Raw genomic sequence first — 25,906 nt, 5'->3', positions numbered from 1 at the left:
GATATAACATAGCTCCGTTACGAAATCAAATTCTCGCCGTATGCCAAGAATCTAGACTTTTTATGTCCTGCACAATTAAGAGACATTGCCGAGTTTTTAAGGTGGGGTCACAAGCTCAAATTTAATGAACTGTGCTAAGATGTGCGAATTTTATTCTAAGGGATGACGTATCAGATTATAATATCACTTGAGTAAGTTTGGACTTGAGCCAACAAACGGCTTCAAAGTGTGATGGGAGAAGATTTGTTAGTTGTTGGTTTCTTTTTTTTTCTTTTTTCTTTTTTCTTTTTTTTTTGGGTACGTGACATGATAAGATCCTGTACTGTCTGTTAAGGATTTGGAGCTTCATGCTACATAGAAACTTTGCAACGTTTAAATCTGGGAGTGACTCCTTACAGCCTGTGAATTCAGCAGAGAAGGGAGTGGACACTGTAATATATTTAGGGGATTTGACCCATGTGCAAACTGAAGGCACTATTGCATCCTGAGTGAGGGGTGAGATATCATTTCTGATCCTTTTGCATGGGGGCGGGGGGGGGGGTGCTGCAGGATGCTTGGAGTTTGGCCAAGGAAGGATTTTAAGGAGTAAAATGGTGAAGAGTTTTGTATTCAAAGGAATTTGATGATGTTGAAGCGTGTTTTTATGCTAAGGTGTGTGGATTTGGTGAGCTGTTTACTGCGTGGGTGAGTGTCCACTGGCCCCCTCGGTACCAGGGCATCCAGTGGGATTTTTTTCTTTTTGTGCAGAGAAATGGGATGACCTGCAGATGGGGCTGAGAGGTGGAATGACATTTATATAGCGTGTCAGGTTCGACACGGTGGTGAGGGATGTGAGGAGTCCTCCCTCGTGCCACGCTGAAGAATTTGGATGCCAGCCACGATGAGATTTTAGGAGAGTGATATCATGAGCTTTGCATGTTGGATAGGCTCAGTCTGCTGAGAAATGTATGGCTTTATGATCATACTTTAAGACTTGGTCTCATAGGTAAGGCAGAGACTTTGTGAGGCGGTAAGCAGAGCATAAGTACACGCATGTTGCAGGAAGCTCGACATGTGTTACCATACAAAAGCTTTGGACTTTGTCAAAGATATTTTATTGTGGCCTTTGAAACTGTGGATTTTGTATTGATTATGTTGATTAAATCACATAGTTTAAAAATAATTTATGCTAAGCAACTGGAACTTCATGGTACAGAAAAGAAATATCTGTGTCTGTGAATATGCGTGCGATAAATAGGAAAATCATAAGATGAAAATTGTTTATCTCAACTAAAGGCTTATTCTGATATCCAGGCATATTAAAATTTTTAGGACAAGAGATTTTTGGTTGAGGGCTGGAAAGCAGAAATATCTAATCCCTTACATGATCAAATTTGTTTGTAATATTTTAAGTATAGGCATTTTATTTAGAACGGGTATCATTTAGCTTTAAAATCGGATTGCTACAAATTTAAAAATTGAAACCATGAGCAATTTTTAGGTGGAGACCTGCTGAGATTTTTATGTCCCACGAATGAACTTGGGGATGAATTAGTCAAATTTTATATTTTAATAATAGACAACTTTTCCTGAAAGAGGAAATGAGTTGATTTATGTAATATGCTATGCATGTTTCTGAACTGCTGGTCTGTACAGCAGGCTCAGGACCTGTGATCTCCAGTTCTAGGAATGAGAAGCCCAGCATGGACATAATGCTAAGGCCTTTCAATTTCAGCCAGAGGAAATTTTATTTTTTCTTTTTGGTAAGTTTACATGTCAGACATGTTTATAAAAGGTTTGGATTTAATATTGCAGACAGTAAATAAACAGTGAGAGGCTTTAATCAGAGGGATTGCATGATCGAATTTAAGTGTCATGCTAACAAGGAGATGTCTAATTCTGAGAAACTGCAGACCCAAAAGCATCCTGCTGCAAGGTTTGGAGTATGGCCAACAGGAGTTTTACATGAATGACAACATGGAGATTTCTGTTTATTTGGTTTTGTGTGTGTATGTGTGTGTGTTTTTGTTTTTGGATAGGTCAGCCCAGTGACCTTAAAAAAGAAAATTGAGAAGTAACAGAAGGTGCTGAATTCATAAAGACAATAGCTATATGGCTGAGCTATTGAATAACTAGCTTAATTTGTTTTGCAAACCAATACATCCCTTTAAATTCAATTTCCGTGCACTAAACCCTCCATGGCTAGATTTTCAAAAATTACGGAACAATCAGATTTCAAAGGTCCCATGACCCCCCTTTCACCCAACTTCATACCTCTGTTAGATATACCCCTGTACCAGACGAAATCAACAGTGACAGAAAGGGGTGGGGGAGCACTTGAGAAAGAAAACCCTGTCCCTGCCGAAGCAGAGGAGAAACTTGGAAAGATAGCATTCGTGAGACGTGCAGAAATGTTTGCAATGAGCAGAATTGAGGCCAGATGTTTAAAGCTGCAGGAGCCCTGCAGACCAGGCAATCCTGGGAGAATATTTTTTTTGAAAGCCCGCGAACGGGTGTTTAGAAAGCTCCGACTCAGCTCAGAGCTGGAGAAAACGTGGCTTTGGACAGAGATCAAACCGAACAAGAGAAATGATACTATCCCTCCCCCACCCCCTTCTTATCCTGCAAATGCACAAAGTGTGACCTAGGATGAAGCCACAAAAGTGCATGTTTTCAGCACATAGTAGGCATTTTATAAACATTTATGGGGAGCAAAATTAAAACCAAAAGCCATGGCTCTCTCCCACTTATTTCGGCTTGCAGCCTAGAGGAGGAAATAAGAGCTATTTTTGGCTGTTGACCCAACTGGCAGGATAGTGGCCAAGTGCCCGATTTCTCCTCTTTCCCCAGTTTATGAAATAGCAGGCATCTCCCTGCAGATTCCCGCCTCCAACCAAGCTCACTGGGCTGGCTCTAGACTACCAAGCCTGCCAGCAGCCGCTTTGAGTGGCATTGAGATGTGACCTTTATGACTTTTGGGTGACTACAAATGGGAAGGGAACCTGGCCAGGGCAAAGCGGGCCAGAACCTGGCCAGGGCAAAGCGGGCCAGAAGTGTGCCCTGCCAGGTGCTAGCTTGCCACAGAGGACGCTCCAGGCCAGTTGCTCCACAAAATTTATGGGCTGTGAATTTCTCATTCCACTAGAGGAAGTAGGCAGGTGGGGCAGTCAGACTCCGCCTGGAAGGCAGGTCAGGGGTTGACAGTCTTTCCCCTGGAGGTGCCCCAAGTAACCAGAAGAAGAGGCTGAATTGAATGCAGGAAGAATTTCTCCATTTTCTCTCTGATTCTAATAACTTGGCATCTGCTTTGTCCTTGAGATAGAATCTGACCCTGCCATCTTGAGAACCTAAATTGCTACATTTTCTCCTGTCTTTTATCCCTCTGTCCCCAGGTTCTGGTCTCCACAGTTGCGGTCTCTGACCACAACACATCACAATCTTACCAGTCTTCAGAGCACACTCCTTTCCAACCGACGACATGATAGAACCCTCTGAAGACTCATTTGAGACGATGATGGAGCTTAAGAATCCATCATCAAAACAAATGGAGTCCTCCGAGGGCTCATCCAACACCGTTGAAGAGACACCAGGCAGCAGCGGGGCCCAGGCGGGGGCCCAGGCAGAGGCCCAGGCGGAGACCCAGGTGGAGGCCCAGGTGGAAGCCCAGGTGGAGGCCCAGGCTGAAGCCCAGGTTGAGGCCCAGGTTGAGGCCCAGGTAGAGGCCCAGGTGGAGGCCCAGGTGGAGGCCCAGGTGGAGACCCAGGCGGGCTCAGACAGTGGCCCAGCCCAGGAAGAAAAGGAGCCACCCAGTGGCCCCCTCAAGGAAATGCAAGAGCTGCCCACTAATCTACTCCAAGAAGTGGAGGAGCCATCCAGTGGCCCCCAAGAGGAAATGCAAGAGATACCCACTGATCTACTCCTGGAAGTGGAGGAGCCATCCAGTGGCCCCCACCAGGAAATGCAAGAGCTACCCACTGATCTATTCCTGGAAGTGGAAGAGCCATCCAGTGGCCCCCACCAGGAAATTCAAGAGCTACCCACTGATCTACTCCTGGAAGTGGAGGAACCATCCAGTGGCCCCCACCAGGAAATGCAAGAGCTACCCACTGATCTACTCCTGGAAGTGGAAGAGCCATCCAGTGGCCCCCACCAGGAAATGCAAGAGCTACCCACTGATCTACTCCTGGAAGTGGAGGAGCCATCCAGTGGCCCCTACCAGGAAATGCAAGAGCTACCCACTGATCTACTCCTGGAAGTGGAGGAGCCATCCAGTGGCCCCCACCAGGAAATGCAAGAGCTACCCACTGATCTACTCCTGGAAGTGGAAGAGCCATCCAGTGGCCCCCACCAGGAAATGCAAGAGCTAACCACTGATCTACTCCTGGAAGTGGAGGAGCCATCCAGTGGCCCCCACCAGGAAATGCAAGAGCTACCCACTGATCTACTCTGGGAAGTGGAGGAGCCATCCAGTGGCCCCCACCAGGAAATGCAAGAGCTACCCACTGATCTACTCTGGGAAGTGGAGGAGCCATCCAGTGGCCCCCACCAGGAAATGCAAGAGCTGCCCACTGATCTACTCCAGGAAGTGGAGGAGCCATCCAGCGACCCCTGTGAGGCATCATCTAACGATCTACCCCAAGACATGGAGGAATCAAGTGATGATGGTTCGAACCAGGAGTCGAGTGATGGTTCAAACCACGAATTAAGTAATGGTTCAAACCATGAGTCGAGCTTTGGTTCAAACCCAGAGTCGAGCGATGTTTCCAACCTGGAGTCAAGCGGTGGTTCAAACCAGGAGTCCAGCGATGGTTCACAAAAGGAGTCAAGCTATGATTCAAACCCGGAGTTAAGCGATAATTCAAACCAGGAGTTAAGCGACAATTCGAACCAGGAGTCAAGCGACAGTTCAAACCAATCAAGTGATATTTCAAACCAGGAAGGGTCGGATCCACTCAGTGAGGCATCCGATTATAGCATGGATGAAACAATCAACTCATCTAATACCCAGTCAGACCAAGATGATACTGACCTGGGAGATGACGAGGAAGAGGAGGAAGAGGAAGATGGTGAAGAGGAAGGTCAGCCCAAGAACTCTCCAGAAGAAGTCGTGGCCACCATGGGGAACGTCATCTCGCTGTTCCTCCGGATGCAGGACCTAAAAGAACAACAGAGAGTGGCAGAAAGGCTCATGATGCAGGCTATCAACGAAGGTCGCCTGCCCTCCCTCAGGCCCTTCTCTGGAGATCGCAGAGACTACCATGAGTTTGTCGTGCTCTGCCAGATGACAATGCAGAACTACCCAAGCATGCTATACAATGATGAGCTGCGGGTGAAATTTGTCATCTGCCACCTGACTGATCTAGCCTTGGAATGGGCCAATGACCTAGTAGAGCAGAACAGCCCCGTGATAAACAACTTCTCAGCCTTCCTGGAGGCCATGTCAGAAAAGTTTGAGTATCGGCAGACCCTGCGTGTGGCGGAAGATGCCATGTTCAACATCAGGCAGGGGAACCGCTGTGCCGCCGATTACATCAATGAGTTCCGGGGTCTGATACCCACCTTAGGCTGGCCAGATGAAGTCCTGCAGGCCCACCTGTGCCAGGGGCTCAACGAAGAGATCAGGCACTATCTGTTCCGGATCCCTCAGCCGAATTCCCTAGACAACCTGATTGTACTTATCCTGCAACTTGAAGAAAAGCTGGCAGAGAGAAGAGCATTACTCAGGCTCCCACCTGAGTCTCGCCCAAGAAGTGTAGCCTGGATGGATGCACCTGCCCCAGAGAAGTGGAGGGTAAGCAGCTGGCTGCCCAATGAGTTCCACCCAGACATTGATCGTGATCACCTCTTCTTGTTGCTCTTGGTGAGAGTGGACCCCTACCACAGTGTCGCAGTGCGGGCCCTGGTGGACTCAGGAGCAGAAGGGAACTACATGGATGAGAGGTTTGCCCAGGAACACTATGTGGAGCTCTATGAGAAGCCCTATCCACAGATAATCCAAGGTGTGGATGGCATCCCGATTGGCAATGAACCCGTCTGGCTGTGCACCGAGCCCCTGGTGTGTGTCCACCAGAAGCACTATGAGTACATCGAATTTGACATCTTACCTTCGCCCAACTTCTCCATCGTCTTAGGCATGAAGTGGCTCCGAACCCATGCCCCTGAAGTTGACTGGGTGAGAGGCCGGTGTACCTTCCACTCTCCCTACTGTCTGCGGAATTGCTTTACCCCACCTCCACCATGCATCGCACTAGAGAAATACAGCATAAGCCTACTGCCCGGATTGCCACACACATACTCAGACCTGGCCGACGTGTTTAACCCGAGGGAGGCAGATGATGAGACTTCCGACCAGCCAAGCTCAGACGGATCCGATGATCTTTCTGAATCAGAGCCCTCTGAGCTTCAGCAGGCTGGAGACAGTGATCAACGCGGCGTCTTTTACGAGTCTGGGGGCCGAGAGACTTTGGAACCTGTGAGCGCCAGGATGCAAGAGAAAGCCAGGCAGCAAGAGAAAGCCAGGGAGCAAGAGGAATACTGGATACTGTATGACATGCTGACTGACAGACAAGACTACACGCAGATGGTACCAGAGCTGTTTGACCAACTACATGGAGCGGCATGGTTCACAAAACTGGAGCTGCTTGGCATTAAGGAAGGTGAGATGAGGCACACGGTCACACACACAGAAGACACTTGGAGAGCATCGTTCGGTTTCGGCATTCACCAGATGAGATGCTACCGGCCCTTCACAATGAGCTCATTCTCTGACGAAGGGAACAGCATTGTTCACTTCATCCTAAAAGACATCCTAGGTTTGTTTGTGATTTGCCATGGCAGAGAGGTCCTGGTCTACTCAATGAGCCAGGAGGAACACTCCCAGCATGTCCGCCAAGTCCTGGTCCGCTTTCGGTATCACAACATCTACTGTTCACTGGACAAAACTCAGTTCCATCGCCAGACCGCTGAAATCTTGGGCTTCAACATATCCCCCAAAGGGGTGAAACTGAACAAGAACCTTATGAACCTCATCGTGGGGTGCCCTGTCCCTGGCAGCAGGAGGTGTCTTCAAAGTGTGATTGATCTTGTCTATCCCTATCGCCACTTCGTGGAGAACTTCGCTGTCATCGCAGCACCCCTAGTGAGACAACTGCTGAGTTCAGAGCCCTACTACTGGGGAGAAGAGGAACAGGAGGCCTTGGAATCCCTGAAGAGGGCTTTCCGCAAGTCGCCCATTCTCTATCACCCTAAGCCTCAGAACCCATTCTACTTGGAAACAGGCATCACTGGGTCATTCCTGTCTGCCTCCCTAGTCCAAACCGACGACGTAACTGGCAAGAAATCTACCTGTGCTTTCTATTCAAGACCCCTCTCTACAATGGAGGTGGAGTACCCTCGAGTGGAGATGAGGATCCTTCCAATCCGGGCTGCCTTCATGGTGTGGTGCCGCTACCTGGAGAACACCGAGGAGCCCATCATGATCCTTCTCAACACAGAGGATCTAGCCTCTCTGAATAATGACAGGCTCACCGTACTTCTCCCCGGGCATTGGGTCTTCTTCTTCTCACACTTCAATTTTGGTGTTATGGAGATGCCAGCTGAAGGTGACACACAAGCACTCTTCCGCAGATGTTGGAACCAGAGAGGCTTCAGAGCAAGATTTCTGCGCCCACTGCTGCTTATGTCCATTAGGGCAAATCTAAATTACTTGGACAGATCCTCTGAGATTGAGGATAAAGAGGACAATGAAGAAGAAGAGGAGGAGGAAGATGGGGAAGAAGAAGAAGGGGAGGAAGAGGAAGATGGGGAAGAAGAAGAAGGGGAGGAGGAGGAGGAGGGGGAAGAAGAAGAAGACGGAGAGGAGGAGGAAGATGGGGAAGAAGAAGAAGACGGAGAGGAGGAGGAAGATGGGGAAGAAGAAGAAGAAGACGGAGAGGAGGAGGAAGATGGGGAAGAAGAAGGAGAGGAGGAGGAAGATGAGGAAGAAGAAGGAGAGGAGGAGGGAGAAGAGGAGGGAGAGGAGGAGGAGGAGGAAGAAGAAGGGGAGGAGGAAGAAGAGGAGGGAGAGGAGGAGGAAGAAGAAGGGGAGGAGGAAGAGGAGGAAGAGGAGGAGGAGGAAGAGGATGAGTTTGAAGAGGAGTTTGAAGAGGAAGAGGAGTTTGAAGAGGAAGAGGAAGAAGAAGATGAGGAGGAGCCCAGCATGGTGCGGGAGCTACTGGCTGCCATCCCGATGGACCATATCCTCAATGGCTTCCTGGCTCACTTCAGTGTGGCCCAGATCCGGGCCATTGTCCTAAACTTCTTCCGTGGCCTGCTCTACTGGAAGAGTGTCCTGGGTGTGGCAGCTGTCCTGGTGATGTTGAGAGCAAGGCAGCCCCTCTCCCCAGTGCCTGCCCCTAATTTGGAAGTGGCCAGGCCTCAGCACCGGCACACACTCCGACTCATCCTGGACTCGACCCTCATTGCGAGTAGTGGCATGGCCACAGCCATCGCTCAGTTGCTCAGCCAGATGCCCCCTCTAGTGGGTGCCAACACCCTCCCAGCTCGAGAGCTGGCTGAGCTTTTCCTGGGCCCAAGGTGCTGGCATCGGAATGCTCTGCATTCCCAGCCTCCACGGGGGATGCGATTCACCCCTGGGTTCTGGTTGACCCTGTGTGAGTTCTTTGGGGTCAGAGTCAACCCTGAGGATGACGTCTTTCCTGACCCATACCAGCACCGGTACTTGGAACTGCACGTCGTTGGGGATGAAGATGTCGTCTTGCGAGAAGCCCTGCAAGACGACCTGCAACGTTACCGTCAGTGTGGCCTGCATGACGGCCTGCAAGACACCTCGCAGGACGCGCAGGACAACGACGTGCAAGAGGACCTGTTTGGCGACCAAGAAGCGGTCACCTTCAGACCACGAAATCTGTTGGACCCAGAGGTCCTAGATTTCCTCAACAACCGGCTACTCTACACACTGGGCACCGATGGCCGCCTTACTCTGCTTAGCAGAGATCAGGTGGCCCAGGCCCTCACACGATTCCTGGCCATGGCCTCCAGAATGGCGCTGCCTTCCCCAGCCAGGGAACAGGCAAGGCTAGAAGAGCTATCAGACTCAGATGACGAACTTGACTGAAAACACACCAAGTCACTGCCATTTTCCCTTGTGCCTCGGCCAGCTTCGCTCAGATCCAGCAAACCCTCTTGCTACTCCTAACCCAAGGGGAACCCACTTGTGAAGGGCCACAACTTCATCCAACCAGCAACATCATCTGTGCTAAAGGACTAGCCAACTCTCAGCGTCCCAGAACCAGCCAAGACTGTGCAACCCTAACTGTCCTAACTGTCCGGGCCCCAGGCCCACAAAAGGGAGTGAGACCAATGAGGAGAGAGCAGTGATGAGCAACAGTGACCCCGTCACCCCAGGCCAGATGCAGAGCAGACACAGCAGGCGCAGCCAAGCAAGCAGATGCCAGTGACCCCACCACCACCCCCTGAGTGGCAGGCGGCCACCTGTGCATCCTGGGACACTGACCTTGGGTGCTCCACGGACTTCTACCTCTACACCGGTGCTCCGACTCCCCTGGACACGCCCCTACTCCCTCCCAGTCTCCCAAGGTGCTGTGGTTCCATGCTTTCCACAACCCCAGCCCACCCTGCAAGCAAGTCCACCCCCCAACCCACCCACCCACTACCGGTCTGGTCCGGCTCCATTGACACCTCATCTGTCCCTGAACTCTGATCTTACCTGGGCAGAACTGCTCCAAGGAGCATTTGACGTACCAGTGTGACTTACCAGATGGACTAGTCCACCTTGAAGGTCCCTGAGACTCAGAGGACCCAAGAAAGGGTGGTAGCAACCAAGTGGGGCTCCCTTTTCTCTCCCCAAATGGACATATGGACAGTGCAAGGGACAGAGACCTTACATAAAGGAGGGAGCCCCCAAGAGACACTGGTGAAGCCCCAGATACCCAGACTACTGTGCCAAGGAGCCAAGAGTGCTCTGACCAGACCCACTGCTCACTGCCACAGAAGGGAGATCCTTCCATTGCTTTCCCATCTCATACCTGCTTTTGCCCCATGAATAAAGAGAACAAAAGATTATCTGACTTTGTGGTTTGTTCTAAAAGGGAGGGGGTAGATAGTAGGAGTTAGGACTGGAGAACATGGAGCATGGGGTCAGAAAGTATGGAGGGTGAAGAGAGGGTTGGGATGGGCAAGGGTGGGAGGGGCAGGGATAGGAGGGCTTGACTCTCCGGAAACAGCTCATGAAGACAGAACAACAGGCCTCCTGTCTTCTCCCAAAGGGAGGGAAGTCACTGCACTCTCAAAACTTTGGGCTCCTATGGGAAATGGACCAAGGGTTTCATGGGACAGAAGGAGGGTACCCAGAAATCCCAGCCCTCATCTGGTCCCAGCCCTCTAGTCACATGAGAAATGAGGAATGGCCAGACTGTGCTCAATGCCCACAGCTGAGGAGGGTCAACAGGCAGGATGTTTGAGCTTGGGTCCCAGAAAAACAGTTCTTAGAACTGAAGACTGCATCCTTCCACGCCCCCTCCAGCCAGCACTGGGGTCACTGTGCCCTTATGGGTCCTAAGGGGCCTCATGACAAGGAATCTACCCCTGACGGTAGCACCATGAGATCATGGGGAGGATCCCAGGTTCAAAGTCAGGGGCTCAGCCTCACTCAGAACTCCCTCCTGTTCCTAAGGAGGCTCCAGTAGCCCCCCACTGGAACCATTCCCACAGTTGGGCCCTGAGGAGAGGGCCTGGATCCTTGCCTTAAAAAAATCTATCTTGAGGGATACTCTGGGAGGGAAAGGAGCTCCTAGGGGTAGAGGGAAATGGAATACAAACTCTATACTTCCTACCCAGAAAATCTGCACACAAGCTAGGAGTACAAAAACAAGGGCCCCCTCCCACTGTGACCTCAAAGATAGTGGGCAGGTGCTATGAGCAGGGTCCTCACACCCAAGGGCCCTTTCCTAACTCTGCCCTTTATATCTTGCCTGGAAATGTGCCCCGGAGTTAACCTCAAGGGCCTGAGAATGTGTCAGGCCCCTGGATACCCAGCATGACACCTCCCCCTACCTGCTTTCAGCTCTTTGATCCCACCTATACAGGATCTATGAGCTTGGGTCCTGGAAAAACCCTACTTAGAATCCAAGACTGCATCCCTCCACACCCCCTCCAGCCTGCACTGGGGTCACTGTGCCCTTATGGGTCCTAAGGGGTCCTCATGACAAGGAATCTACCCCTAACCGGTAGCACCATGAGATCATGGATAGGATCCCAGGTTCAAGGTCAGGGGCTCAGCCTCACTCAGAACTTCCTCCTGTTCCTAAGCAGCGTCCATAACCTTAAGGTGGGACTGGGGTCCTCCTGGAGGAGAACAAACGTACCAGTTCTGTACCCTCACTTAGTTTACCTGGGCACCTCCCACAAAACTGGGCCTCAAAACAAAACAAAACCATCCCATCCCTGCTTGGTGAGCACTTCTCTGGTCCAGTGAATGGACAGGTGACTTAGGTCGCAACTACTGCCAGGGGCCCCAACGCCTTCCTTAGCAAGTGAGAGTGAAGAACTCAGTCAGCCAGCAGCCGGCCAAGAGGCTGCCAATGATGTTGACTGCAGAGGCAGGTACATTTACCCACGGCCCGCAAGAACACAGACCATAAAGGACCAATAAAGGCCCGCTGGCCTGCCCATCTACCCAGCAGGGATTTGTCCCCATTAACAGCAAAAGGAGGCGGTCTGGACTGTGAAGAGAACTGGTGACCGTGCTAAAACGTGCTAAAACAGTAGGTTATCAGGTTATCGGCGGAGCCACTTATAGAGATTGAAAAACACAACACAAACCTTTTTTTTTTCTCCTGGGGAAGAGAAAAGAAAAGAAAGAAATTGGTGTGAAAGTTCCTGCTAGGGGATGATGACATCACTTCCAACCCAAAACCAGAGGCCAGGCCCTGGCTGCAGACTCCACCCACCGAGGAGCTGCCCCCACTTCCCAGCTTCAGTCCCCAACCAGAGAGCTCTGACAGCATCCAGGAACAAAGAGGAGCACGAGCCCTCCCTTGCCCACCTTCCCTGTCCTCTCCATTGCTTCCCCTTATAAGATGTCCCTGCAGGTACCAGGTCAGGTACCAGAGCCAGTGACAGCACACACACAGGACCCTGAGCCCAGAGTTTTACCAGCTCCTCACCAGGCTGGAGCAGAGATCTCCTAATGCCTGGGTAACCTGGGCTAACTTGGGCTACCCCCATAGTAAGAAAAGGAAGAGACAATATCACCCATCCCTCAACTGCCCCATACACCTTAAGCCCTGGTGCTGGGCTCAGGGGACCACATCATTCAAAACAATCTGAGACCTGAGCAGCAAACCTCATCTGGACTTTGATCCACCTGTGTGAGCTGAGAGACATGCATGACCATCCTGCTGCCAAGACCGTGCAAGGTGCACAGGTAGGAAGAAGGAGATGGGGGAGAGGGGGACAGGGAAGGGAGAGACAGGGGTGAAGGGGAGGGGGACTGGGTGTGGCCTGGGTCCTCCCTGTCCTGCCCTCAAATCCTTTCACAGCTTCCAGGCTATTCACTCAGGGTGCTCCTGTGTGCCGGGGCTGGCTGCCATAGCTGGTGAATGCAGTTAATAATGGTGGCATTGTGGGGATGGAGATGGGCCCCGTATGCATGCAATGACCTAGTTATTGGGGTTCAGACTCTACGCCAGCTGCTCATCGAACTACTGAAGTGTCTGTGGGCACCCGGCCTGGGAGGAGGATGAACAGGGATCTTCTGCAGTCCTTAGGGGATCCAGAGTTTGAACCTGAATGAGGTGAGACGTCTCCAGAAGGGCTCAAGGAGAGAGTAAGAGGCCGCCTGTAAGGGACCTCAGCCTCCTGGTCATAAAAAAATAATCCTGGATAGAGGCAGAGGCCCCTCAAGGAGACCCTGTTCTGGAAGCATTGGTAATGCTCAGCCCTGTGCCCTGCTCTAGTAACAAAGACCCCATCTCTCGAGGATCCACCCCTTTCTTCTAGGAGCTGGGTCCCCTCAGAGGACCTCCAGGAGAGAACAGCTCCTGGAATCCCAGTGGGAGGAGCCCCAGAGTAGGCCCAGGATCGACCTCTGACCTGTCTACCCTTGGCCACAGAGTCAGAGGGTGACCCTTGGCCCAGCCCCAGGGAATGTCCCACCAGGGGTATAGCTCCCCCTCCAAGGAATGATCTCAGGTATGGCCCAGCCCCAGGTATTCCCCTCCAGGAACTGTGGAGAATGGTGAGAAAGCATGCCAGGGAAAAGAGCAAGCTGAAGACGCGTCCCTAAGCGGCCCAAGGTGTGCGGAGGAGGGTCCGGAGGCCTCACGCGGTTGAAGGGGGTGAAGAAAGGCATCATATAGGAGCTGAATGGCTGTGCAATCAACTCCTGCATGACGCCGTTCCCACCCCCCAACTTCTCACTACACTGGGACCCTCCTCTCCTGAAGAAGCAAGGCAAGAAGCACAGACAACAGGTAGGACAGACTCCCAGGGCTTAGTGTTAGAGGAAGGAAACCAAAGGCCAGCCAGCCCTAGGGCACCTGCAGCACAGCGGAAGCATCTACCCTCCTTGCCCAACCTCACTTCTTATAAACTCTTATGGAGTGACTGGAGCCAATCCAGGGGATGGGGAGAGGGAGCACAGAGGGACGGGAGGGAGAGAGGAGGGGCAAGGGAGCACTGAAGGAGGGGTGGGGAAGGAGAGAGGGAAGGAAGGATGACTGCAGTCACAGGAGTGTCCTGCTAAGGGTCCATCCTGAGTATCCAGTGGGCTCCTCTGGAGACCTAGAAGGGACTCATGGGAACCAGCAGGAGCTTAGATGCCCCAGGTGGATCCCCAGAGACAATGCATGGGTTAAAAGCTACTCAGTGTGGTGAGGGGACAAACTGCAGGTGCAGCTAACAACAGCTCCCCAGATTCTTTGAGTGTCAACTTGAGTTACACTCCTCCATGAATAACTAAAAACACAAACTGCTTTTGCTTGCCTGTTGGTTTTTTTTGTTTGTTTTTGAAACAGGATCTGTGTAATCCAGAGTGGATCCCAACTTCTCCATCTTCCTGCCTCAGGCTTCCAAGTGTGGCTATGATTGACAGGGCTCTGTCACCATGGCCAGCTTGAATGGCACATCACCTTACATATGAATAAAGTAAAAAAAAAAAAAATCTTTCCTGACTTGTGCTCTTCTCTTTCTTGTCTGCCACACCCACCAACTGCCAACAAACACTTGTCCCAGCATAGTCTCGGAGAGCAGGGCCAATCAACAAGGGCATAAAGAGGTAGTATGCAGGCGGGGGGGGGGGGGGGCGCGGGGCAGTAAGGATGGGAGGCCAGAAGACAGGTGAACACAGGTAGGGAAGGGAGGACTCAGTGTTAAGCCAGGGAGGAAGGGAGCTGCACATGACATGTGAATGACAAAGGATTAAGGCAGCTCAAGGCTGTGGTAAGATGCTGCAGATGTCAGTGGGGCAGGGGAGAGGGAGAAGGGGGCTCAGGGAAGCATGTGGAACACAGCTGCACATCATCCAGGGCGGAAGAGGGTCACAAAGGGACACATATGTGTATGGGAGCACAGGGACATGGCTCACAGGAGGGTCTTGGGGTGACGTATGTCACAAGGGAGAGATGAAGGATGTGACATCCCATGCAAAGAGGGGGTCTTCATGTCATAAGGAAGAGAACAGGGACATCCCATGATGCCTGCCTACACAGGGGGGTGTCAGTAACATATGGAGAGAGATTAGGGATTAAATCTAGTGGATGGGGAGTGGTCCAAGGCTGTACATGGGGGAGAGAATCCATGGTACAGGGGAGAAAAAAATGTAAATGTGATGTGCAGGAGGGATAACATGACACATAAAAAGAGGAGGGGCTCAGTATGACTCTTGTACAGGAGGGCCTATGACTCCTGAGAAAGAGACAGGGCTGCATGTGGGACATAAGGAGGAGGGGCTCAGAGAGGAAATTGGGGCTCGGTGTGACATCTGTCAAGGAGAGTGTTCATTACAAGTGGGGAGAAGGACTCAATGTGACACCTATGAGTTGCTTTGTGACGTGGAGGACATGCATGTCACAGTGTGGTATGTGAAGAGGCAGAGCTCCATGTCACAAGGCAAGGGGTAGATGTCTCAACGTGCTGCGTGCAGAGGTGGGGCTTCCCAACATGAAGAGAGAACGAGAGGAGAAGAGTTCCGTGTACCGCATCTGGAGCACCAGCAGGGTTTGTGGTGACTAAATGGAATGAGGGCTATGGGACACATAATTTAGGGGCCCTCTCATGAGGGAGGAGCTCAACACAGCACGAGTCAGAGGGGCCTAAGGTGAATGGGGAGTAAGTGGGGTGAAGCTCAGGTGCAAAGGGCACATGGGTGAGGCTAGGCTAAGCATGACACACATGGGGAGAGGTATTCTCTCTCAAGGACACATGGGTAGAACTCAGGTGACGATGACAGATGTGGGAGGGGGAATACAGGACGTAGGAAGGGTTAGGCTAAGCATGACACATGTAGAGGAATGGTGCTCTTCGGGACATATGGGGGGAGCTAGGCAAAGCATGCCCCATTATGGAATTCTCTTTAAGACACATGGCTGACAACAGCCTAACCTTAACACAGGATGACAAGAGGAGAGGACTCAGTGTGAGGCCAGCAATAAGACATAAGAAATGTTAACACACGAACACAGAGGATCCTGGAAGTGCAACCTGATGGGAGGGGTCTGTCTAAGACAAAGCGGGTGTAGTGGGAAACTTCATGTAAAGAAAGGGAAGAGAAACTTACTTTGACCCAGGTATAGGGGTGGAGCTGAATGTAATACCTGAGGAGAGATGGGACGCAGTGTGGCTCAGGACCCTTGTTGTGATTCATGGGTGGTGGGAGGGACTCGGTGTGTCACATAGGTGTAGAAGGTTTTGACATGTAATGGTGTCTAGATGAGAAACACTTGGAAAAGAGACACAAATATCTTGTGGGAAGGTAGAGAGCTCAGAGCGCTGAGTGTCGCTGTTGAAAAGGGACTTAGCCTAACACAAAGGAGAACTGAGGAACTGTGGGATACATGACCAAGGAAAGACTTAAGATAGCACAGTGAGGACCACTTTGATACCTAGGTGCCATGACCCCATGTGATGAACAGAAGGAGACAGTTCTGTGAGAAAGGTGTGACAGGTGACCGAGGGGAGTCTGTGTGATAAGAAAGGGGTTCAGTGTGTCACAGGAAAAGGGGGTGGCATGTGAAGCAGGAGAAGAGAGACACCAGGAGGCAAGACTCCAGGTGTCAGGAGAGGTGGACAGTGGTCATGGTAAAAAGCATGGAGAATCTTTTCTGTTTGAGGCACATAGGCTGGAGCATAGTATGACAAATGGGGATATGAGAGGTTCAAAGTGACACAAGGGAGGACACACAGGAAGGTAGTGTTTCATGTGGCACATGGGTACAAAAGGGGCTCAGCATGACACACACATGGGTGTGACACCTGGTGGCAGAGAGGGAATTGGTGTGAAACACAAAAAGGGAGGGGACTATGCAATTCACAAACATGAGGTCAACATGACCCATGAAGAGGAGAGGACCTCAAGAGAGCAAGAGGACTGTGCTTTAGGTAACACCAGAGGGGCAGGCAGGGTTCTACATGCCTGAAGAGCAAGGGTGAACACTGAAGGGAAGGGGGGGGGGCTCAGTGTCACAGGGGAGGGTAACAGACTTGGTGTAGCACACAAATTGAGAAGTCCATGACTCAGTGGCTGTGTAAATGAGGAGAGAGACTCCAGGTGACAGGGGTGGAGGCAGGATTCAATGTCAGTTAGGTGTGGGGGCTATGGATGATACATCACAGCGGTGGGCGTTTGGTGTGACACACAGGGGCTTGTGTGACACATGAATGGAGGAACTTTGTGTGACGCATGTTTCTTACTGACAGGGAGGTGGGAGAAATTCTGCACTTGGCCTGGCAGGAGTTTGCATTAGTAGCACAGAGAGGAGTGGAGAAGGAAGAGGGGTGTGTGTGTGTGTGTGTGTGTGTGTGTGTGTGTGTGTGTGTGTGTGTGTGAGAGAGAGAGAGAGAGAGAGAGAGAGAGAGAGAGAGATGAGTGCAAAGACAGCAAGAGGTTGGGGGATCTATGACAAGGAGACAGGGCAGAGCTCAGATAAGGGACAGCTGCATGAGCCTAGGTGGGACACTAAGGAGGGGAGTGGGCTTGCTGTGACATTAGTAGACTCAGCCTGAAGCACTGAAACAACAGAAGATGCAGAAGATACAGCTTTTACTGAACTACTTGTATGGTCACTGCGGGGAGAGCTTTGTGTGACTTCTGGATGCAGGAGGATCTCTATGTGACAGTCCGGTGTGGAGCAACTTGGGGTGACATGGAGGTGGGGCAGGGACTAAAGGGGTAGGTAGGGAAGGAGTTCAAGGTGATATCAGAAGGGGAGGTGGGTCCATGTCACATACAGTAGGGTCACAGATTGTGACACATGACTAGATAGAGATTTATAGGTTAATAAATGGCTCTGTGTGATACTAGAATAGGAGCATAGTTCAATGTGACCCAGGAATGAGGGCAGAGAACCCAAGTAGTAACTCAGTGGAGGGGTGCTTAGTAGGACATAAAAGGGGGACTTTGTTAAGACATCGGAAGACAAGATAGTCAGGACACATTAGACTCAATTTAGGTTGGGGGTTCATATGAGTGCATGAGACACAGAGTGGAAAAGGGTCAGGATAGCACACACCTGAAACAGGGGTTTGGTCAAGTACCCCGTACTGTGTCTCAGGTAAAGGAAGAAGACACAGTAGCCAGGAGGGCGGTCTGACAAGAGTGAGAGAACCTCAGGAGGCTCAGTTCACACGTGGAGGCAGCTTGGCATGAGTCACAGAGGGATTCGGTGTGATGAAAGGGTAGATAGAGAGGGATTCGTTGTGGTAGGAGGAAGCCTGTGATCTGTGAACAGATATCGGACCTAGTGCAACACAGAGGTGACAGAGGTTAAGTGTGACAATGAGAGCCTGAACATCACACATGAGTAGAAGAAGGGACTGTGGGGAAGCATCTCAGGTAGACAGAAACTTCAGGTGACTCAGGTGAGGAGATGAGACACATGGGTGTGACATGGCGGAGGGGGAGGGCGGTAGGGTCACATCACTGGTGGGGTTTGGGCTCTCCTCCTTAAGCATCTAGAGATTGCTGTCCCTCTACCTCAGCCCCGTAGGCACCAAGGCATTAACACAGCCAACCCCATTCCTGTTCCGAATCTAAAAAAAACAAAAACATTTAATTGAACATCCTGCAACGTATAAATAGATTCAAGGCAGCAATAACATTCCTGAGAACCCTGGTACAGGCCTGAGGGCCACCACAGTACCCCAAAGTCAAGTACGTGTCAAACCTTAAAGGAACCTTTAAGTCCCATTACCCACCCTCAAAGAAAACTGACAGGTTTCTCAGATCCAGGAACTCCCAACATAGTAGTTTAACAGCATATGATCAAGGAAAAATGATTAATAACAGCAGACAGAGAGATCCCATACCCTCCCCCACCCAGAGCCCCAAAGTGCACAGAAAATAGCCCGGGGATCAACCTCCAACAAAGCAGACTCCTGGGTTTGCTGACCCAGAGACCTGGGTGTAGACTCTAGGGAAACAAGGCTGCTAGGGGGCAGGAATCTGGGAGTGAGCCATTCTGGGAGGGTCTTAGCTCTAGTGGACTGAGTACCTAGTACCACTTCTGGGACAAGCCACCCACTTGGAACAAAGAGGGCATCTAAGGCCTCTCCTTACAGATTATTTTGGAAATACTAGGGCAGGAGCTGCACTTATACCCTCTCCCTGCATCCACACCCCGAGCAGCCTTGACACAGGCTCCCTTCCCATCCAGCAGTTTGTAAGCATCTCCCCGAGGTGTAGACTCTTAAGGGCAACGTCCATCTACACGATGCCTGGCACAGGGCCTGGCACACAGTAGGACCTTCACCGAATGTGCAAAAAATGAATGAAAGCCTACCATGTACAAGGCCCTGGCGGCCAGAGTGAGCCCAGAAGCGAGGATGATGGAGGTGAGGAAGGTGATGGACTGGCCAGAGGTGAGATGCTGAGCCCAGGGAGATGACAGAGGCCAGGTAGAGGTGATGAAAGTCATGATGATGAAGTCCATGGTGACAGACATGCATGAGATGGACCCCCACCCCTCTCAGAACAGAACAGGAGGAAAAAGCCAGGACCCCAAGGCTGAGCCTGGGAAACCTCTCTCTCTGAAGATCAGTGTGGATTACATGTCTAGCTTGATCCCCCGCCCTGAACATTCAACATGGCAGATCATTATCCCAGCATGGTGTTCGGAGAATTTCTGAGCCTGGGCATCCTACCAGGTAGGAACAGCAGATGCCCTGAACAGGGCCCCATAAACAGATTCTGTTTACAGACAACCATATGAGATTCTAGAGAGCCATCTCTCCTCCCTAAATCCATCTTTAAAATTACACTTATTATCATTGTGTATGCGAGAGCATTGGTACACAATGGAAGTGGTCAGAGGATAGGTTCCGGGGATTGAACTCGGGTTCCCCAGGCTTGCACAGATAACACCTTTACCTGCTGAACCTTCTCTCTGATATCATGCATCTTATTTACTTTTCTTTAACTGTTTCCAATTTTAAATGGGCCACCAAACTTCTAGGGCAAGTTGGAAAGTTGGCAAGCAATAAAGTGGCCTCCAGCATATTGTCCAAATAGATTTGTGACTGGTTTGTCAGAACTTTTCCAGCAACACCCGAGTTTGCCTATGCCAATCCTCGCTGGTTTATCACCCAGCAATGTGCTTTCTCAGAAAAACTCAGATGCCATCAGCGACCTTCAGTTCAAATCATGGTGCTCATAGTCATCAGGAAAACAAAACCATTGCCTGTGGGTATCTCAGTCGCTTTACCTGCACAGGGAAAGGTGCAGGGAACTTACCTGGAGCCCAGGGGATGGGATGATGTCATCTCTTGCTGGAAGGGGTGCAGGTGTCTCTGTTGAAGCTGTCATGCAGCCTTACAATCTGGGAAGCTCATCCAGTCTGGGTGTACCCAGACCAGCACCAGAGGGTGGCAGGTACCCCAGGGAGTGGCTAGGGAGGTTGGTCGAAGGAGGTAGACCAATTCTTGCCCAGCCAGCTATCCCAGAAACTGGAGAGTGGGGTGGGGGGGTGGGGTAGGGTCTGGGGAGCTGATTAGAACCCCAAGCAAGGGGGCAGGAGCTAGAGGGTGGACAGGTTGCCCCACTCCACATAGGGAAGAGAAAGCCCAATGGAGAGGGCTGTTGGCAACAGATGGGGGAGAAGTACCCCACTCATGGATGCGGTGAGGGGCTGGCTAAGCCATATGGCCAGAAAGAAGAGGGAGTTGGGGAGTGGGGACACAAAGGTGGCAGGGACTGACCATCAACTCTTAACCCTGTAGTAGCACTAGCCACACAGGGGGCAAATCAAGGAGGTTGGGTGCAAGACACTGGGGCAAAAGTGTGTGTAGAGTCTGCACCCAGGGCATCTGGGGTTCGGGGGAGATGCACTCAGCCTCTTCTTACTTGCAGGCATTCACCGTTAACCACCACAGGACTCATACTCACACAAACCACACAACACAAACCACACACACAACACAACACACACAAACACACAACACACATACACACACACACACACACACAAACATACACCACATCACACAAAACACATAGCACACTATACACAACACAATATACACAACACAATACACACACACACATTTTCACAACTCACATGGACTAGGGCTCCTGCACAATGAGATCTCTTATGGGAGTCCAGTGCCCACCTTAACCTAACACATGGACCAGTGGACGCGGGGGCTTATTTCTGCAGTGCTGATTAGGCACTACCTATTGCCGTGGCTGCACAAGAACTGGGTAAAGGGGTGGGGGATAGCCTCCATCTGAGGCTCCCAAATAGCAAAACTCTCTAGAAGAGCTACCTTTATAAGCTATGTGAGCACAGGGCTGTGTGAGGTGTAAGGTCCAGCCTTTTAGAGGGATGGCACTCGATTCTAAGTAAAAGGAGGTTAGGGGCATTAATCTGAAGTTTTGGATCAGCAGGGAATCTGGGGAAAGCATCCTGCTACCTCTAGAGCCACGAGGGAATATTCAGCTTGACCTTCATGCCCTCTCAGAGCCCAGGAGCTCTGTCTATGATCACACACACACACACACACACACACACACACCCTTTCACTCATACTTCACACCATCATCCAACACCATGCAAACAATAAAGTGCTTTGTAAAGTGCAGGTATATAGACAGTGATCAGAAATACCAACTCCCTCCCCCTCCCATCGGCCCCCTCCATGCTCAGACCCCCCCCCGGGCTTGCTGTCTACTTCCTACTACCCCCTCACTACCAAGCCACCCTCCAAAATGTCATCTATACACAGATCCCCTACACAATAGGCATTAATACCTGCCAGGTTGAACTAAGCTAACATCAAATTCCAACCCCCTTGTCCAATATGATTTGAGTCTGGGTCATGAGAGAGTCACTTGTGAAACTTGAGGGTGTCTAGGACACTACCACCAGCCCATGATCCTATGGACTAGTTAGGACTTGGGTCCTCATAGGGCAATCAGGGGCCTCTCTCCTTTATTGAATCCAATCTGTCTTCTGTTGACTGTCCTGTCCATCCACCTGACTACTAATGACTCCAGGGGGGCTTTCTAGACGTCTACATCACCAAATAGGACACTGGGTGGGAGCGATGGGGTGTGGAATCCGGAGCTGGGTCCAATGTGTCCTGGGAGGATGGGAGGAGGGTCAGTTAGAAGCATCTACTATGAGAAAACTTAAGAGTGTTGGGGGGAGGGGAGCTCCTTGCTGCCTGCCTGCGTACCCTGACACACTCCAGCTCAGCCTCCATAATGGCAACTGCCAGAGAGGACAAGAGGAAAATTACAGTCATCAGGAAAAAATGTGGCCCAAGCATCACCGAGCTACAAGCCCTCTACACTGAGCCGGCAGTATCAGGGAAGCTCGGACCCTGCTCAGCTCATCCTAAGAGGGACAAAGGCTATGATTTTTCTCTCCAGAGTTATTATCCACCTCCCTGCCTCTGGTCTCTTTTGTCCAGTGGCTATCATTCAAGAGGCTAGCCATCCCTTGGAGGTAATCATCTGGACCACACCATTTGATTCTGAATATTATGGGTTGTAGAATCAGGTGGGTGGGAGAGGACACAGACAGGTGACCCTGCAGCAGCCTTGAAAAGAACAAATTGAATAATGGGAAACTGAGGCTAGAGGCCTGGGCAAATACCCAGGAGTACCTAGACAGGGAGAAAGAGCACTACTCTGTCCTTCTTCCTTTCTCTTACCCTCTCTCCCTCATTGGGGCTTGGGGGTGGGGGTCAGAGCTGGTGCTAGAACCCAGAACCTCACGCATACTAGGTAAAATTCCCATCTCCTAAGCTATACCCCAGCTCTCACCTCTCCCTGAAGTCAAGGCTGTGCCTGATGATCTGGAAGCCTATGCTGTTCTTGAAACTGCCATGTTCTGCCGGAGTCTTGTGCATGCAGCTGGGGAGTGATGTCTCTGAAGATGTGCACACTCTTCATCTCGTGAGTCGGAGTCGGCTTCACCAGTCTTTCGTTTGGCCTCCAAATCCGTTGTCGAGACATCTAGGAACTCAGCAATCACCAGTTCTTGGAAATCTTCTAAAATATCTTGGCCAGATGAGAGAAGGGATGAGAAGAGACAGTCCTCGAAGATGGCCTTGCTCTTTTGTTTCATTCCCGGGTCTAGGATTCCAGTTACTCACCAAAGAAGTTCTCGTGCACACAGTCCAAATTCAGCTGAATGTCCAGGCAGTGTCACAGAAGTGATGGTGGCACCAGAGTGTTTGTTAGCTGCTTCCTTTCCTCCACACTTCAGCTAAATAAAGAGTCATGCTGGGAGATGGGACCATGCCAGAACAGCCATAACTAATGAGAGCAAGTCCTCAGAAGCCCCCAGTACATGGGCTGCACAGTTGGTCTGTCCAGAGTCACATTCAAGGTTCTCTCCTCCAAGTGGTTACATTCTTTGTCACAGACTAAAGCCCTCCACGATGCTCTTACAGTTTCTGAATAAGTCACTATTTTTTTTTAATCTCTTATTTATTCAATTACCAGCTCTCAAGCTCAGTGGCCAGTATGGGCTCAATCAAGTCCCAAGTGGACAAAAGATGCTGCAAAGAAGTCCAGAACAAGCCTTCAGCTCCAAACATGGCCTCATCTGGTATGTCAGTGTCCATGCCTCCAATTATTTGGGAGTCTCCTTTGTGGCTGATGCAGTCTTTATAGGTGTCACAACAGTCTTGATCTGTCCCCAGCCTCAAATTCAGTGAACTTCTATTGCTGGAAGGAGGCAGCCCTTTCTTACCAGCCCTGAAGGTCTCAGCTTGACACCAGGCTTGTGAGTGGGCGTTCAGCACCTTGCTCTGGGAGAGGAGCTAAGCCGCAGATACTATGTTGGGTTACATTCCAGTCAACTTGGCATTCCTGTGGGGTCAAGGCTTGTTGGTGTATGTCCAGCCATGAACCCAGCACAACTAAAAAGCATAAAATGGTGCTTTACTGTTAGCATTATGTACTGTTGGGCAGCAATCGTTGAAAGGTCTTTATCTCCAATCCATGACATCAGCTGCCATGTTCTTACAACACTGGGTTCTGCTACCAGGAGTCTCTTTTCCACGTTTCTTCTGAAAACTTGCAACGGTCTCTCTCTTTTCTCTTATGTCATTGAATGCCATGGGCCACAGGAAAGCACTGCCATCTGCCCCCTCCAGTCTCAGGTCAAGCTTTGGACATATTCAGCCCTGTCCCAGCAAAGCCTGTAGTCTCCAAGTTTTTTCTCAATTCCAGATATCTGAGTTTTTCTCAAACATTTAAATTTGACTTTCAGCTCTAGAATACCAAAGAGGTACCTTCTTCTGGACGGATGATCTTTCTGGACACTTGAACTTCATTAGAGGATAAAGATGGGATCTCCACTCTAGAAGAACAGAGGCCTCTCTCTTGATGAACCTATCTGAGCGTCACCAGAACTGCATCTTGAGAACAATATGGAAGTCTCTCGTTCTAGACACCTGAGCTTCATTAGATACTGAAATGAAATTCTAGATATAGAAAATGAAGAAAGTCTCTATTTCTAAACAATTGAACTTCACTGAAAATGGGCTGGATTCTTGGCATTAGCATATTTCTGAACCTTTGATCATCACTGGAGACTAGAAATGCAGAATTGTAGAACACTATAAAGAGGTCTTCTGGGTATCTAAGTTTCAGGACCTTGAACCGGGATTCTAGCTCAAAAATGTTAAGGAGGACCCTCTTTCTAGACTTCTGTGTTTCTGGCATCTGTGCTTCATCAGCAAATGAAAGTGCAGTCTTTGTTCTAGAACATCATAAAGGGTCCTCTTTCTGGATAATTGGACATCAAAGATTAGAGATAGAGTTTAGCTTCTGAACAGAGTGGAGGTCCCCTTTCTAGATATCTGGACATCAGAGAGTGGGGATGGAGTCCAGGTTCTAGTACATTGTGGAACTTCTTTATGGACATCTGAACGTCATCAAAGGCTATTGATAGAGTTCTGGTTCTATAACATCATTGAGAATGCTCTTTTCTAGACATCTGTGCTTCAAAGGCTGGAGGTGGATTCTTAGGTCTGGAACATCAGAGAGGTTCCTCTTTCTGGACATCTGAGCTTCATCAAAGGCTAGAGAGAGAATCCTAGATCTGGAACATCAGAGAGGTCCCTCTTTCTGGACATCTGAGCTTCATCAATGGCTGGAGGGAGGGTCATAGTTCTGGAACATCAGAGAGGTCCCTCTTTCTGGACATCTGAGCTTCAAAGGCTGGAAGTAGATTCTTAGGTCTGGAACATCAGAGAGGTCCCTCTTTCTAGACATCTGAGCTTCATCAATGGCTGGAGGGAGGGTCCTAGTTCTGGAACATCAGAGAAGTCCCTCTTTCTGGACATCTGAGCTTCATCAAAGGCTGAAAGTAGATTCTTAGGTCTGGAACATCAGAGAGGTCCCTCTTTCTAGACATCTGAGCTTCATCAATGGCTGGAGGGAGGGTTTTAGTTCTGGAATATCAGAGAAGTCCCTCTTTCTGGACATCTGAGCTTCAAAAGCTAGAGGGAGGGTTCTAGTTCTGGAATATCAGAGAGGCCCCTCTTTCTGGACATCTGAGCTTCATCAAGGGCTGGAGGTAGAGTCTTAGGTTTGGAGCATCAGAGGAGTCCCTCTTTCTGGGCTGGAGGTAGATTCTTAGGTGTGAAAAGTTAAAGAGGTCCCACTTTCTGGACATCTGAGCTTCAAAAGCTGGAGGGAGGGTCCTAGTTCTGGAACATCAGAAGGGCCCCTCTTTCTGGACATCTGAGCTTCAAAAGCTGGAGGGAGGGTCCTAGTTCTGGAACATCAGAAGGGCCCCTCTTTCTGGAATTCTGAGCTTTATCAAAGACTAAAGGTACAGTTCTCACTCTAGTTCTCCCTCAAGAGCATCCATATTTGTGAACATCTGAACATCACTCAAGAATGGAGTCACTCCATAGTCTTAGCTCTAGAGTGACAAAAAAGAGCCAGTCTTCCTGGATATCTAAAGTTCATCAGAGAGAGATTGAGTCTTGATTCTAGAAAATCAAAGAGGTCCCTCATACATACAAACTTCAGTGGAGACAAACAAGCTAGAGTCCTAGATCAAAATTATCAAGGCGGTCTCTTTTTCTGAGCTTCTTCAAGAACCATCGTTGAGTTATAGTTTTATATTGTCCATTTCTCTGGGACATTTGGGCTTTGTGAGAGACTGGAGGTGGATTCCTGGCTCTAGAAAACTGAACAGTTTCCAGATGTTTATGCTTTGGTGGTGAC

General features: G+C 50.2%; 2 protein-coding genes across 28 annotated transcripts in view; one reads left to right on the top strand and one right to left on the bottom strand.

The window, feature by feature from the left end:
- The window catches only part of LOC110306980 (uncharacterized), a 66,558-nt gene extending 58,927 nt beyond the window's left edge, over positions 1–7,631 (bottom strand). For 2 of the 27 annotated variants that reach the window (XR_015045264.1, XR_015045268.1), the window contains exon 1: positions 5,009–5,222. The gene's annotated coding sequence lies outside the window, so the exon portion shown is untranslated. Of the gene's footprint in view, positions 1–5,008 lie in introns of all 27 variants that reach the window. The other 25 variants (XR_015045270.1, XR_015045269.1, XR_003838368.2 and 22 more) reach the window with 20 other exon arrangements.
- Rtl1 (retrotransposon Gag like 1) lies at positions 3,436–9,094 on the top strand. Its single transcript, XM_085830656.1, has 4 exons — positions 3,436–3,586; positions 3,725–3,904; positions 4,871–7,669; positions 8,078–9,094. Exons 1-4 carry the CDS (start codon positions 3,458–3,460, stop codon positions 9,092–9,094), a joined length of 4,125 nt encoding a protein of 1,374 aa, XP_085686782.1. The 5' UTR covers positions 3,436–3,457.
- The last annotated feature ends 16,812 nt before the right edge of the window (positions 9,095–25,906 follow it).

This window comes from Mus caroli, unplaced genomic scaffold (genome assembly GCF_978045245.1).
Source record: "Mus caroli unplaced genomic scaffold, Mus_caroli_1 scaffold_14, whole genome shotgun sequence".
NCBI lineage: Eukaryota > Metazoa > Chordata > Mammalia > Rodentia > Muridae > Mus > Mus caroli.
The sequence above is the reverse complement of the archived record's forward strand: the minus strand, read 5'-3'. Positions and strand labels throughout refer to the sequence as shown.

Coding starts and splice junctions, on each gene's coding strand:
- Rtl1 (XM_085830656.1), top strand. CDS start 3,458: ATGATAGAACCCTCTGAAGACTCATTTGAGACGATGATGGAGCTTAAG. Junction 3,905..4,870: donor CCACTGATCTACTCCTGGAA/GTGGAGGAGCCA, acceptor AATTCGAACCAG/GAGTCAAGCGACAGTTCAAA. Junction 7,670..8,077: donor TGCTGCTTATGTCCATTAGG/GCAAATCTAAAT, acceptor GAGGAAGAGGAG/GAAGAGGAGGAGGAGGAAGA.